The sequence below is a fragment of the Pseudoliparis swirei genome, chromosome 15, assembly GCF_029220125.1.
Source record: "Pseudoliparis swirei isolate HS2019 ecotype Mariana Trench chromosome 15, NWPU_hadal_v1, whole genome shotgun sequence".
Taxonomy (NCBI): domain Eukaryota; kingdom Metazoa; phylum Chordata; class Actinopteri; order Perciformes; family Liparidae; genus Pseudoliparis; species Pseudoliparis swirei.
In genome coordinates this window covers 1,188,421-1,203,420 of record NC_079402.1, presented here as the reverse complement: position 1 = coordinate 1,203,420, position 15,000 = coordinate 1,188,421, and the positions used below count along the sequence as shown (strand labels likewise).

General features: G+C 50.3%; 2 protein-coding genes across 3 annotated transcripts in view; both read left to right on the top strand.

Annotated features, from left to right (window-relative positions):
• The window catches only part of mbd2 (methyl-CpG binding domain protein 2), a 36,109-nt gene extending 31,430 nt beyond the window's left edge, over positions 1-4,679 (top strand). Inside the window, exon 8 of one of the 2 annotated variants that reach the window (XR_008833869.1) lies at positions 4,590-4,679. The gene's annotated coding sequence lies outside the window, so the exon portion shown is untranslated. The remainder of the gene's footprint in view (positions 1-4,589) is intronic. The other variant, XM_056432176.1, reaches the window with a different exon arrangement.
• Positions 4,213-7,281, top strand: LOC130205062 (lysozyme C-like). The gene is made up of 3 exons (XM_056432177.1): positions 4,213-4,748; positions 5,688-5,766; positions 6,177-7,281. The coding sequence occupies exons 1-3, from the start codon at positions 4,388-4,390 to the stop codon at positions 6,241-6,243; spliced, it is 507 nt and encodes a 168-aa protein (XP_056288152.1). The 5' UTR covers positions 4,213-4,387; the 3' UTR covers positions 6,244-7,281.
• The last annotated feature ends 7,719 nt before the right edge of the window (positions 7,282-15,000 follow it).

Genomic DNA, 15,000 nt, shown 5'->3' with positions numbered 1-15,000 from the left:
CCCCGTCTGTAGTCCAGTGTGGAGCTGTGAGTACTGACCCCCGTCTGTAGTTCCGTGTGGAGCTGTGAGTACTGACCCCCGTCTGTAGTTCCGTGTGGAGCTGTGAGTACTGACCCCCGTCTGTAGTTCAGTGTGGAGCTGTGAGTACTGACCCCGCCTGTAGTTCCAGTGTGGAGCTGTGAGTACTGACCCCGTCTGTAGTTCAGTGTGGAGCTGTGAGTACTGACCCCGTCTGTAGTTCAGTGTGGAGCTGTGAGTACTGACCCCGTCTGTAGTCCAGTGTGGAGCTGTGAGTACTGACCCCCGTCTGTAGTTCCGTGTGGAGCTGTGAGTACCGACCCCCGTCTGTAGTTCAGTGTGGAGCTGTGAGTACTGACCCCCGTCTGTAGTTCAGTGTGGAGCTGTGAGTACCGACCCCCGTCTGTAGTCCAGTGTGGAGCTGTGAGTACTGACCCCCGTCTGTAGTTCAGTGTGGAGCTGTGAGTACTGACCCCCGTCTGTAGTCCAGTGTGGAGCTGTGAGTACTGACCCCCGTCTGTAGTTCCGTGTGGAGCTGTGAGTACCGACCCCCGTCTGTAGTTCAGTGTGGAGCTGTGAGTACTGACCCCCGCCTGTAGTTCAGTGTGGAGCTGTGAGTACCGACCCCCGTCTGTAGTTCAGTGTGGAGCTGTGAGTACTGACCCCGTCTGTAGTCCAGTGTGGAGCTGTGAGTACTGACCCCCGTCTGTAGTCCAGTGTGGAGCTGTGAGTACTGACCCCCCGTCTGTAGTTCCGTGTGGAGCTGTGAGTACTGACCCCGTCTGTAGTTCCGTGTGGAGCTGTGAGTACTGACCCCCGTCTGTAGTTCCGTGTGGAGCTGTGAGTACTGACCCCGCCTGTAGTCCAGTGTGGAGCTGTGAGTACTGACCCCGTCTGTAGTCCGGTGTGGAGCTGTGAGTACTGACCCCGTCTGTAGTTCAGTGTGGAGCTGCGAGTACTGACCCGCGTCTGTAGTTCCGTGTGGAGCTGTGAGTACTGACCCCCGTCTGTAGTCCAGTGTGGAGCTGTGAGTACTGACCCCCGTCTGTAGTCCAGTGTAGAGCTGTGAGTACTGACCCCCGTCTGTAGTTCAGTGTAGAGCTGTGAGTACCGACCCCGTCTGTAGTTCCGTGTGGAGCTGTGAGTACTGACCCCGTCTGTAGTTCAGTGTGGAGCTGTGAGTACTGACCCCGCCTGTAGTTCCAGTGTGGAGCTGTGAGTACTGACCCCGCCTGTAGTCCAGTGTGGAGCTGTGAGTACTGACCCCGTCCTGTAGTCCAGTGTGGAGCTGTGAGTACTGACCCCGTCTGTAGTTCCGTGTGGAGCTGTGAGTACTGACCCCGTCCTGTAGTTCAGTGTGGAGCTGTGAGTACTGACCCCGTCTGTAGTCCAGTGTGGAGCTGTGAGTACTGACCCCGTCTGTAGTTCAGTGTGGAGCTGTGAGTACTGACCCCGTCTGTAGTTCAGTGTGGAGCTGTGAGTACTGACCCCGTCTGTAGTTCCAGTGTGGAGCTGTGAGTACTGACCCCGCCTGTAGTCCAGTGTGGAGCTGTGAGTACTGACCCCCCGTCTGTAGTTCCGTGTGGAGCTGTGAGTACTGACCCCGTCTGTAGTTCAGTGTGGAGCTGTGAGTACCGACCCCCGTCTGTAGTTCAGTGTGGAGCTGTGAGTACTGACCCCCGTCTGTAGTTCAGTGTGGAGCTGTGAGTACTGACCCCCGTCTGTAGTCCAGTGTGGAGCTGTGAGTACTGACCCCCGTCTGTAGTCCAGTGTGGAGCTGTGAGTACTGACCCCCGTCTGTAGTTCCGTGTGGAGCTGTGAGTACCGACCCCCATCTGTAGTTCAGTGTGGAGCTGTGAGTACCGACCCCCGTCTGTAGTTCAGTGTGGAGCTGTGAGTACTGACCCCCGTCTGTAGTCCAGTGTGGAGCTGTGAGTACTGACCCCGTCTGTAGTTCCGTGTGGAGCTGTGAGTACTGACCCCGCCTGTAGTTCCAGTGTGGAGCTGTGAGTACTGACCCCGCCTGTAGTTCAGTGTGGAGCTGTGAGTACTGACCCCGCCTGTAGTCCAGTGTGGAGCTGTGAGTACTGACCCCGCCTGTAGTTCAGTGTGGAGCTGTGAGTACTGACCCCCGTCTGTAGTTCAGTGTGGAGCTGTGAGTACTGACCCGCGTCTGTAGTTCAGTGTGGAGCTGTGAGTACTGACCCCCCGTCTGTAGTTCCGTGTGGAGCTGTGAGTACTGACCCCCGTCTGTAGTTCCGTGTGGAGCTGTGAGTACTGACCCCCGTCTGTAGTTCAGTGTGGAGCTGTGAGTACTGACCCCCGTCTGTAGTTCCGTGTGGAGCTGTGAGTACTGACCCCCGTCTGTAGTCCAGTGTGGAGCTGTGAGTACTGACCCCCGTCTGTAGTTCAGTGTGGAGCTGTGAGTACCGACCCCGTCTGTAGTTCCGTGTGGAGCTGTGAGTACCGACCCCGTCTGTAGTTCCGTGTGGAGCTGTGAGTACTGACCCCGTCTGTAGTTCCGTGTGGAGCTGTGAGTACCGACCCCCGTCTGTAGTTCAGTGTGGAGCTGTGAGTACCGACCCCCGTCTGTAGTTCAGTGTGGAGCTGTGAGTACTGACCCCCGTCTGTAGTTCAGTGTGGAGCTGTGAGTACTGACCCCCGTCTGTAGTTCAGTGTGGAGCTGTGAGTACTGACCCCCGTCTGTAGTTCAGTGTGGAGCTGTGAGTACTGACCCCCGTCTGTAGTTCCGTGTGGAGCTGTGAGTACTGACCCCCGTCTGTAGTTCAGTGTGGAGCTGTGAGTACTGACCCCCGTCTGTAGTTCAGTGTGGAGCTGTGAGTACTGACCCCCGTCTGTAGTCCAGTGTGGAGCTGTGAGTACCGACCCCGTCTGTAGTTCCGTGTGGAGCTGTGAGTACTGACCCCCGTCTGTAGTTCAGTGTGGAGCTGTGAGTACCGACCCCCGTCTGTAGTTCAGTGTGGAGCTGTGAGTACTGACCCCCGTCTGTAGTTCAGTGTGGAGCTGTGAGTACTGACCCCCGTCTGTAGTTCCGTGTGGAGCTGTGAGTACTGACCCCGCCTGTAGTCCAGTGTGGAGCTGTGAGTACCGACCCCGTCTGTAGTTCAGTGTGGAGCTGTGAGTACTGACCCCCGTCTGTAGTTCAGTGTGGAGCTGTGAGTACTGACCCCCGTCTGTAGTCCAGTGTGGAGCTGTGAGTACTGACCCCCGTCTGTAGTTCCGTGTGGAGCTGTGAGTACTGACCCCCGTCTGTAGTTCAGTGTGGAGCTGTGAGTACTGACCCCCGTCTGTAGTCCAGTGTGGAGTTGTGAGTACTGACCCCGGTCTGTAGTTCAGTGTGGAGCTGTGAGTACCGACCCCCGTCTGTAGTTCAGTGTGGAGCTGTGAGTACTGACCCCCGTCTGTAGTCCAGTGTGGAGCTGTGAGTACTGACCCCGTCTGTAGTTCAGTGTGGAGCTGTGAGTACTGACCCCCGTCTGTAGTTCCGTGTGGAGCTGTGAGTACTGACCCCCGTCTGTAGTTCCGTGTGGAGCTGTGAGTACCGACCCCCATCTGTAGTTCAGTGTGGAGCTGTGAGTACCGACCCCCGTCTGTAGTTCAGTGTGGAGCTGTGAGTACTGACCCCCGTCTGTAGTCCAGTGTGGAGCTGTGAGTACCGACCCCCGTCTGTAGTTCCGTGTGGAGCTGTGAGTACTGACCCCCGTCTGTAGTTCCGTGTGGAGCTGTGAGTACTGACCCCCGTCTGTAGTTCCGTGTGGAGCTGTGAGTACCGACCCCCATCTGTAGTTCAGTGTGGAGCTGTGAGTACCGACCCCCGTCTGTAGTTCAGTGTGGAGCTGTGAGTACTGACCCCCGTCTGTAGTTCAGTGTGGAGCTGTGAGTACTGACCCCCGTCTGTAGTTCCGTGTGGAGCTGTGAGTACTGACCCCCGTCTGTAGTTCAGTGTGGAGCTGTGAGTACTGACCCCCGTCTGTAGTTCAGTGTGGAGCTGTGAGTACTGACCCCGTCTGTAGTTCCGTGTGGAGCTGTGAGTACTGACCCCCGTCTGTAGTTCCGTGTGGAGCTGTGAGTACTGACCCCGTCTGTAGTTCCGTGTGGAGCTGTGACCTGTAGTTCCGTGGAGCTGTGAGTACTGACCCCCGTCTGTAGTTCCGTGTGGAGCTGTGAGTACTGACCCCGTCTGTAGTTCCGTGTGGAGCTGTGAGTACTGACCCCCGTCTGTAGTTCCGTGTGGAGCTGTGCTCTGGGTAGAGATATTCAGTTGAAGTACCACGCCACGTACCGTTAGCTTAATGCGTTGACCTCTGTGGCGGAGGTCGTCTGTGGGGCTTCAGGGGTTCTGCGTGTGATGACCTGTGGTTCTTCTTCAGGGGTTCTGCGTGTGATGACCTGTGGTTCTTCTTCAGGGGTTCTGCGTGTGATGACCTGTGGTTCTTCTTCAGGGGTTCTGCGTGTGATGACCTGTGGTTCTTCTTCAGGGGTTCTGCGTGTGATGACCTGTGGTTCTTCTTCAGGGGTTCTGCGTGTGATGACCTGTGGTTCTTCTTCAGGGGTTTGTCTGAGCAAGTGGGAGTCGGACTACAACACCATGGCCACCAACCACAACACCGACGGCTCCACCGATTTCGGCATCTTCCAGATCAACAGCCGCTTCTGGTGCCGTGACGGCCAGCGGCCCTCGGCCAACGCCTGCGGCATCCGCTGCAGCGGTCAGCAACGAGCCGCGCCCGACGTCCTGTCGGTGTCTTATTGTGAAGTCCTTGTGTCCTCTGTCGCCCTCTGGTGGTCTGCCCTGGTCCTGATTGGTTCCCTCTGTGTGACTAGCCCCGCCCTCATTGTGTCCACCTGTGTCCAATCAGCTGCACCTGCCTGTGTATTTAATTGTGACACGTTTTACTTCCTTACTTCTGTTAGGTTGTAAACGTTTATTTTGATTCTGTAGTCTTGAGCTTTAAATTAATACATAATAGAATGATTTTATAAGAGGAAATGTTAGGGTGAATGTTATTATATGAAGTAACGGGGACTGTTTACTGGAAAGAGTTCATGAATGTTCGTTAGTATTTCAGATTGTGGAAGCCGGTTGAAGCCGTGAAGTGACAATGAAAGACGGGACTTTTATTGTGAAAATACTTGAGGCCCTCAGAGGATCCACCGCTCAGAGCTCATTAGTATGCATAGTGATGTCATCAGAGCTCATTAGTATGCAGAGTGATGTCATCAGAGCTCATTAGTATGCAGAGTGATGTCATCAGAGCTCATTAGTATGCAGAGTGATGTCATCAGAGCTCATTAGTATGCATAGTGATGTCATCAGAACTCATTAGTATGCAGAGTGATGTCATCAGAACTCATTTCCCCCCGTTGGATGTTTATGTAGCCAGAGGACCGGCCTCCGTCCAATGGGGTCAGAGTTCAAGGGTTCTGGATCATCATCCCAACAGCGTCCAGAGAAAGAGCCTCAAGACCTCCTGAACATGGTTCTGATGGAGATCTTCAGGACCTCCTTACCCTGAACATGGTTCTGATGGAGGTCTTCAGTACCTCCTTACCCTGAACATGGTTCTGATGGAGGTCTTCAGGACCTCTTTACCCTGAACATGGTTCTGATGGGTCCACTTGTTCACATTTCTTTTCCTTCATCACAGAACTTCAGAGCGATGACGTCACTGTGGCCATCAGGTGTGCCAAGCGCGTCGTGAGGGACCCCAACGGCATCGGGGCCTGGTAAGACCTGATCCAATTCACATCAGACCTGATCCAGTTCACATCAGACCTGATCCAATTCACATCAGACCTGATCCAGTTCCCATAAGACCTGATCCAGCTCACATAAGACCTGATCCAGTTCACATCAGACCTGATCCAGTTCCCATCAGACCTGATCCAGTTCACATAAGACCTGATCCAGTTCACATCAGACCTGATCCAATTCACATCAGACCTGATCCAGTTCCCATAAGACCTGATCCAGCTCACATAAGACCTGATCCAATTCACATCAGACCTGATCCAGTTCCCATAAGACCTGATCCAGCTCACATAAGACCTGATCCAGTTCCCATCAGACCTGATCCAGTTCACATAAGACCTGATCCAGTTCCCATCAGACCTGATCCAGCTCTCTGTGGTTCCAGGGTGGCCTGGAGGCGTCACTGTCAGAACCAGGATGTGAGCTCCTACGTGTCAGGATGTGGAGTGTAGGCGACCCGGGGACCGGACGATGTCATCGGTGATGATGTCATCGCTTCTGGAGAGATACCGAGGCCACGAAAGAATGTTTTCTAATCAAGACGATACAGATCTTCACTTTCAGCTCTTGAGTCATTTAGATAACGTCAAACCTCAAATAAGAGAACAGAAACGTGGAGATCCATGCGGCTCTGGGACAGATTAAAATGTTGATTCCTGAAACTGTTAAGAATATAAAAATACATACATAGTCCCCCATGCCCCTCACTTTGCATTAAGGCCCCGAAGCACCAAACCTTGTGTCCTTCTATGGCATTCGGGCTCTGACCAGAGAGAACAGCTCATACTCATGCTCACCCACATGTTTTGGAACATACTGACACTGCTGGATAAGAAGCACAGATACTGTAGGAACAAACACTTCTTGACCTCGGCCAGAAGATGACACATCCACACAGGGAAGATAATCAGGAACTCTGTGCAACCCTTGGCTCTGACCTCATCCTGACTGCTCAGTCGTAGAATTGAGATTTAAATAAGAGCCGTAGCTGTCACCGTCAAAGAATTTGTTTCTGAAAGCAACAGATAGTTTCAATGCCTTTTAGTTACTATTATATTAAAGAAACTACACAGCTCCTGCTTTAGATGGAGAACAACACACACACTGATTATGATGATGGCGAGAAGATCGTGAGCCAAGAGGGTGGGACCACCCTGAGCTCCATCAGAAGGTGTTCAAAGTCTAAACCAGGAACACCTCCATCTGTTTTAACCAACCAGTGCTGCTGTCGTGAGCCAAGAGGGTGGGACCACCCTGAGCTCCAACGATGAGACGGACAAAGATTAAACCGAGTGACGTCTCCATCTATATGATCTAATCACGCTGCTCTTAAAGATATAAAGAGTCATGTTCTCCTGGAGAACTCCAGTCTGTTACTGAACGATGCTTTGAGCTGACTCCATCAGGCCCGTGCTGCACGTTAAATGTTTTGTGTCTTTGAGACTTTTGTTCTACCACACTTAATTAAATCCACTTTGTTTTGAATTTTACTTTGCCGTCCTGGTCATCTTTTCCCAACCTTCGACAAAACTGTGTTGTTGTTTATCTTTATCTACTGGAACGGATTATCCTCCTCCTCCTCCTCCTCCTCCTCCTCTCTGCTTGAGTTACGAGTTCATTCAAGATGCCTCAAGAGAGAAACCAATGTGGCAGTGTCTGAAACCTGCATTCTCTCTCCTGACCACCAGGGGGCGACTCCTTTGGTTGTATAGAAGTCTATGGTTCATGTGTTAAAGCTGCATTCTCTCTCCTGACCACCAGGGGGCGACTCCTCTGGTTGTATAGAAGTCTATGCTTCATGTGTTAAAGCTGCATTCTCTCTCCTGACCACCAGGGGGCGACTCCTCTGGTTGTATAGAAGTATATGCTCCATGTGTTAAAGCTGCATTCTCTCTCCTGACCACCAGGGGGCGACTCCTCTGGTTGTATAGAAGTATATGCTCCATGTGTTAAAGCTGCATTCTCTCTCCTGACCACCAGGGGGTGGCTCCTTTGGTTGTATAGAAGTCTATGCTTCATGTGTTAAAGCTGCATTCTCTCTCCTGACCACCAGGGGGCGACTCCTCTGGTTGTATAGAAGTCTATGCTTCATGTGTTAAAGCTGCATTCTCTCTCCTGACCACCAGGGGGCGACTCCTCTGGTTGTATAGAAGTATATGCTTCATGTGTTAAAGCTGCATTCTCTCTCCTGACCACCAGGGGGCTCCTCTGGTTGTATAGAAGTATATGCTTCATGTGTTAAAGCTGCATTCTCTCTCCTGACCACCAGGGGGCGACTCATCTGGTTGTATAGAAGTCTATGCTTCATGTGTTAAAGCTGCATTCTCTCTCCTGACCACCAGGGGGCTCATCTGGTTGTATAGAAGTCTATGCTTCATGTGTTAAAGCTGCATTCTCTCTCCTGACCACCAGGGGGCTCCTCTGGTTGTGTTTACTCACACTGTGGAGGAAAAGGGGAGTGGCTTAACTCCAAGTGCTAGGCTATGCTAATAACGTAGCTGCTCCAGCAACACTCAGAATAACGTCTTCATCAGGATTATAAGAATCAATCAGGACTACACACAGTCCAACAGGAAGTCAGTGTGTGTGTGTGTGTGTGTACGTGTGTGTGTGTGTGTGTGTGTGTGGTCCGTCACATAATCTGCTCGTTAACCTGTGAGGCCTCGAGGGCGGCGACCTGAAACTGTAATGACTCACTTCCTGTTGACAGAATATCTCCCAGTGCACACACACACACACACACACACACACACACACACACAGACACACACAGACAGACACACACAGGTTGCTTGTGGTAGTGCAGCAGGTCTTCAGTCTCTCCAGGTCATAGACGGCTCCAGGGACCAGAGCACTGACTCTTCTTCTTCTTCTTCTTCTTCTTCTTCGTGTGTCTATGTGTGTGTGTATGTGTGTGTCTGTGTGTGTGTGTGTGTGTGTCTGCTTCCTAGTCCCTCCACGTCTTCTCTTCTCAGTTCGATGAGAACATTTCAGCTAAATGTCTGATCGATAGTCTCTGGCAGCTCATCGCCGCCTCAGAATACTGAGGAGGGAGGGAGGGGGGGGGTGGAGGTCGTGTCTCACCTTCATCTCACTAACTCAGTCTGATGCATGTGACCAGGCATGTTCTCTGTAGATCCCCTCCTCCTCCTCCTCCTCCTCCTCCTCCTGTGATTATGCTTCACAAAGTAAAACTCTTTAAAGTGAACACCAGCAGCGTCACTGGGGACGCCGTCCTGAGGAGGTGAGAATGGATCAGTGAACAAACACAATATATACATATATATGTATATATATATACATATATGTATATATATATACATATATATACTAGTGCTGTGAAAAATAACGCGTTAACGCGTTATGATTAAATTACAGGATTAATTAGTTAAATTTTTTTAACGCATGCGCAGAATGAGCTTCCAGTCCGTCTGTTGTTGGTCGTCTCTCCAGCAGCGTGTCATTCTGTCTCTACGTGTCGCGTTAACACGACTCCCATCTCCGTCTCGCGCGCCGCAGAGCTCCGATGCCGGCGTGTGCGCGCACATCGGGACGAAAAAAAGTCACATGTATTTATATATATATATAGTATATATATGTATATATTATATACATATATATGTATATATACATATATATATACATATATAAATACATATTTATATACATATACATGTATATATGTGTATATATACATATATATATATCCATGTGTATATATATGTATATATACATATATATGTATATAAATATATATGTATATATATAGATATATATATATCCATGTGTATATATATGTATATATATATGTATATATATATCCATGTGTATATATATGTATATATATATGTATATATATATCCATGTGTATATATACATATATATACACATGGATATATATATATACATATATACACATATATATATATACATATTTATAAACATATACATATATATGTGTATATATATACATATATTTATATATAAATATATATATATCCATGTGTATATATATATATATACATATATACACATATATATGTATATATATGTATATACATACATATATGTATATATATATATTAATGTGATGATCCCAACACGAGGGCGTTACATGTCCAGACGTGTGTGCGATGTCCTCAACACGTATGAAGCAGAACTCGTGGTTAGTTTTCCTGGTGGATGAAGGAGATGATGCTGTTTCCATGGAGATAAAACAGAGATTAGCCCCGCCCCCTTTCAGCCACGACTAACAGTGTTTTTTCACCCTTTCACATGTTTTCAGGTGATGGAATCTGAATAATAGGTGCTCAAACAAACCGTGTAGGATGACACAGTGGTGGTGGGCCTGATCTCCGACAACGACGAGAAGGCCTACCTGGAGGAAGTTGCTGATCTGTCACTCTGGTGCCAGGACAACAGCCTCATCATGAATGTCACCAAAACTAAGGAGCTGATTGTGGACTTTAGGAAGGTACAACAACAGAGGACGTACTCACCACTGGGGATTAACGGGACTACTGTGGAGAGGGTGAGCGGGTATAAATACCTGGGAGTCCACATCACCGAGGATCTGACATGGTCAACAAACACAGACACTCTGGTGAGAAAGGCAAGGCAGCGCCTCTACCACCTCAGGCAGCTGAGGAAATTTAAAGTTTCCCAGAGGATCCTTCAGTCCTTCTACTCTGGAGCTGTAGAGAGCGTCCTGACAGGAAGCATCACAGCCTGGTTTGGCAACTGCTCTGCTCAGGACAGGAAGGCTCTGCAGAGAGTAGTGCGTTCGGCTGAGCGCACTATTGGAACTACACTCCCCACCCTGCAGGACTTGTACACCAGGAGGTGCAGAACCAGAGCCGGCAGGATCATGAAGGATCCTCACCACCCCAACAACAGACTGTTTCAGCTGCTGCGGTCAGGCAGGCGCCTCCGTAGTCACGCTGCAAGAACAGAGAGACTGAGACGGAGTTTCTTTCCTCAGGCCATCAGGACTGTGAACTCCGACCTCACCAGGACCCCCACATAGACCCACACAACTGCCCCTCTTAGGCACACACACACACACACACACACACTTACTGTAAATATTGTGTTGTTTTTTATTTGTAAATAGTGTGTACTTGTTGCCCTTGCACATTCCTGCTGAGCATTGCCACTTTCATTTCACTGCACACCCTGTGTGTATGTGACAAATAAAACATCTTGAATCTTGAATCTTGAATCTTAGTGTAGGAGCCATTGTGTTTTACTGTGCTGGACCTCCCACCACTAGGGGGCGCTGCACTGGGAGTCGACATTCACTGTTTCATCCCTTCCACCATCTGTTGAGGTCATATCTTCAACACCTCAGGTCCTCCTCTTCCTCTCTCCATTCCTGAGTCAGGCTCAGGCAACACAACTTCAGGGTCCTTCTGCCTCTTCTTCATGGTCCTTCATCCTCTTGTTCAGGGTCCTTCTTCCTCTTGTTCAGGGTCCTTCATCCTCTTCCTCAGGGTCCTTCATCCTCTTCCTCAGGGTCCTTCTGGTCTCAACAGCGCTGACATGTGACGTCAGGATATCTCTCTGTGTGTGTGTGTGTGTCTGTGTGTTCATATCTGCCACCAGAGACTCGTGCACTGAACACAATGATCACAATTTCCCGTCTTACATTAATATCCGTTCTTACAGTAGATGAACACACACACAAAAATACTGCTGTGCTGCTGATCTTAGAGATGAAAAAGAACTGAAGGCAGAAAGATTCCTTCAAACGGAAACATTGATCTGGACATCAAGAGGACCTTCTCCACTGGTGGGCGTGGTCACACTGGTGGGCGTGGTCATGTCCCTCACAGAGCTACAGCTGCTATTGGCCACATGAGCAGTTTTCAATTTAACTTGAACTGCGGTGCATCTTCAGTCGGTCTTGACTCTGACTCCTCTTCCTCCAGACGGGTCTCTGCTGAGGAAGAGGAGGAGGAAGATATTGTTGTGGCTAAAAATGAAGAGCAGAGAAACATTGATTGTTGAAGCAACCCAGCGGAAGAGTTTTAATGAGCACGGCAACATCCCCCAAGTTCAACAGATCCCTCTTTCTGGAACATTCAGCACATATTGGTAGTGTACATTTAGCCCCTCCCATCAGACCTTTCAACCAATCAGATCAATTGTTGAAGAACATGGCACTCCGGGTGGATCAAGGTGACCCTGACCCGACCGGACTGACACCAGGACCACAGCCGGTCCGCCAGGGCTGAGCTGCTGACTCCAAGAATCGCTTACAGGACCGTCCCCAACAACGTCACGCAGACCACCGGAGGAGGAGGAGCCTGAAGGTATCAAGCAGACCACGGTCAGTCTGCACCGAGGTTCAGACCGCCATCAGGACCACCAGAGGGCGAGGAGGAGGAGCAGGAGGAAGACCAGGAAGAAGGAGGAAGAAGAGAGAAAGAGAGTAAAACACTCCTCCCTGGTCGGGTTTAGATCACAAATAGAAAGAGAAAAATCCCCAAAACAGACTGAATACGGTCCTTATGGGCAGATATATACAGTGTGTGAGTGTGTGTGTCAGACACAGTGTCACTTCTCAGAAAGAGTGACACTGTGTCTGAAGTCTGTTTAACTCATGGAAGGTTCCAGATGCTGTGAGCAGGTTATTATGGGATGCTCAGACTGAGGTGCCTCATTCCACTTCCTGTTCAACATGAACGTCTTCCTCCGGCAGCTGCTTATCTTCACCGTTTGGTCCTGATTCAATAAACTGGGTTGTGATTGACAGGTTTTTACGTTACATTGTTACAATGTTACACTATTACATTGTTACATTAATACATTGTTGTTTGGAAACAAATCTATTTTCTTACCATATCAAAGTAGTTTTGCTTCATAAAACTATAACCAATCTGATATGTTAGATGTAATATATAATATATTGTTATGGTGCCGTGTGGAGGACCAAACGCAGCCCGAGTTTCACGAGAAATCAGCTTTATTTCCAGGACAGGAACACGGACACGGACAGGACCAGGGACAGGAACACGGACAGGAACAGGGACAGGACCACGGACAGGGACACGGACAGGGACACGGACAGGAACACGGACAGGAACACGGACAGGGACACGGACAGGAACACGGACAGGAACACGGACAGGGACACGGACAGGAACACGGACAGGAACACGGACAGGGACACGGACAGGAACACGGACAGGGACAGGAACACGAACACGGACACGGACAGGACCAGGGACAGGAACACGGACAGGAACAGGGACAGGACCACGGACAGGGACACGGACAGGACACGACAGGACACGACAGGGACACGGACAGGAACACGGACAGGAACACGGACAGGAACACGGACAGGGACACGGACAGGGACACGGACAGGGACACGGACAGGGACACGGACAGGAACACGGACAGGAACACGGACAGGAACACGGACAGGACCACGGACAGGACCACGGACAGGAACACGGACAGGAACACGGACAGGGACACGGACAGGGACACGGACAGGACACGGACAGGAACACGGACAGGACACGGAACAGGACCACGGACAGGAACACGGACAGGGACACGGACAGGGACACGGACAGGGACACGGACAGGGACACGGACAGGAACACGGACAGGAACACGGACAGGAACACGGACAGGAACACGGACAGGGACACGGACAGGAACACGGACAGGAACAGGGACAGGAACATGGACAGGACCACGGACAGGACCACGGACAGGAACACGGACAGGAACACGGACAGGAACACGGACAGGGACACGGACAGGGACACGGACAGGGACACGGACAGGAACACGGACAGGGACACGGACAGGGACACGGACAGGGACACGGACAGGGACACGGACAGGAACACGGACAGGAACAGGGACAGGAACACGGACAGGACCACGGACAGGACCACGGACAGGAACACGGACAGGAACACGGACAGGGACACGAACAGGGACACGAACAGGGACACGGACAGGGACACGGACAGGAACACGGACAGGAACACGGACAGGAACACGGACAGGAACACGGACAGGAACACGGACAGGAACACGGACAGGAACACGGACAGGGACACGGACAGGGACACGGACAGGGACACGGACAGGGACACGGACAGGGACACGGACAGGGACACGGACAGGGACACGGACAGGAACACGGACAGGACCACGGACAGGGACACGGACAGGAACACGGACAGGGACAGGGACACGGACAGGGACACGGACAGGAACACGGACAGGAACACGGACAGGAACACGGACAGGAACACGGACAGGAACACGGACAGGAACACGGACACGGACACGGACAGGAACAGGGGAACAACAAGGACGATCCGACACCAGACTTCTTCTTCTTTTTTTTTAACGGCGGTTGGCATCCATATAATTGGTGCATTACCGCCACCCTCTGGAGTACTATTCCGTCAGTTGACTCCTTACCCCCAAAACAAACAAAACAAACACCCCCCCCCCCCTCCAAAAAATAATAAATAAATAAATAAAAATTAACCCTCAGCCCTACATTTCAACTAAACCCTATAATAACCCTCTGTGTCCTTTAAGAACGTGAACAGTCCTCTAATCGGTGCTCCCCCCCCCATGCTCAGTATTCCCTTCAGTGGAGACTCACGCACCCCCAATTCCCCCAGTTTCTTCCTCATCACCTCTATGAGTCTCATGCTCCACCGACTCCTCTTCTCCACATGCTTCACACAGCCTGTCTGGTGTTTCCCGATGATTTCCAGTGTCATGTTGAGTGCAGCATGGCCAACCGTAGCCTTGTCAGCACCGTTTCCTCTCTCCTGTTCCAACTTCCCAGCCTGGTCGCCTTAACACTCCTGTGAATAAGATACAAATGTCTCCCCTATCCGACACCAGACAAACAAAGACACAGATTAAATACACAGGGGAACGAGACACAGGTGGAAACAATCAGGGCGTGGCTGGAAACAATCAGGAAAGAAACAGACAAGCACATGGAAGGAAGAGCAGGGAAACAGGAAACGAGACAGGGACTTCAACATAAAACAGGAAACACACAGATCCTAACATATATCAATATATATATATATATATGTACATCAAAACATAATAATATATAATATATATTTCTGTATATTATTATATTATGATATAATAATATATAATATATAAATATATCATAGATTATTATATTATAATAATATATATTA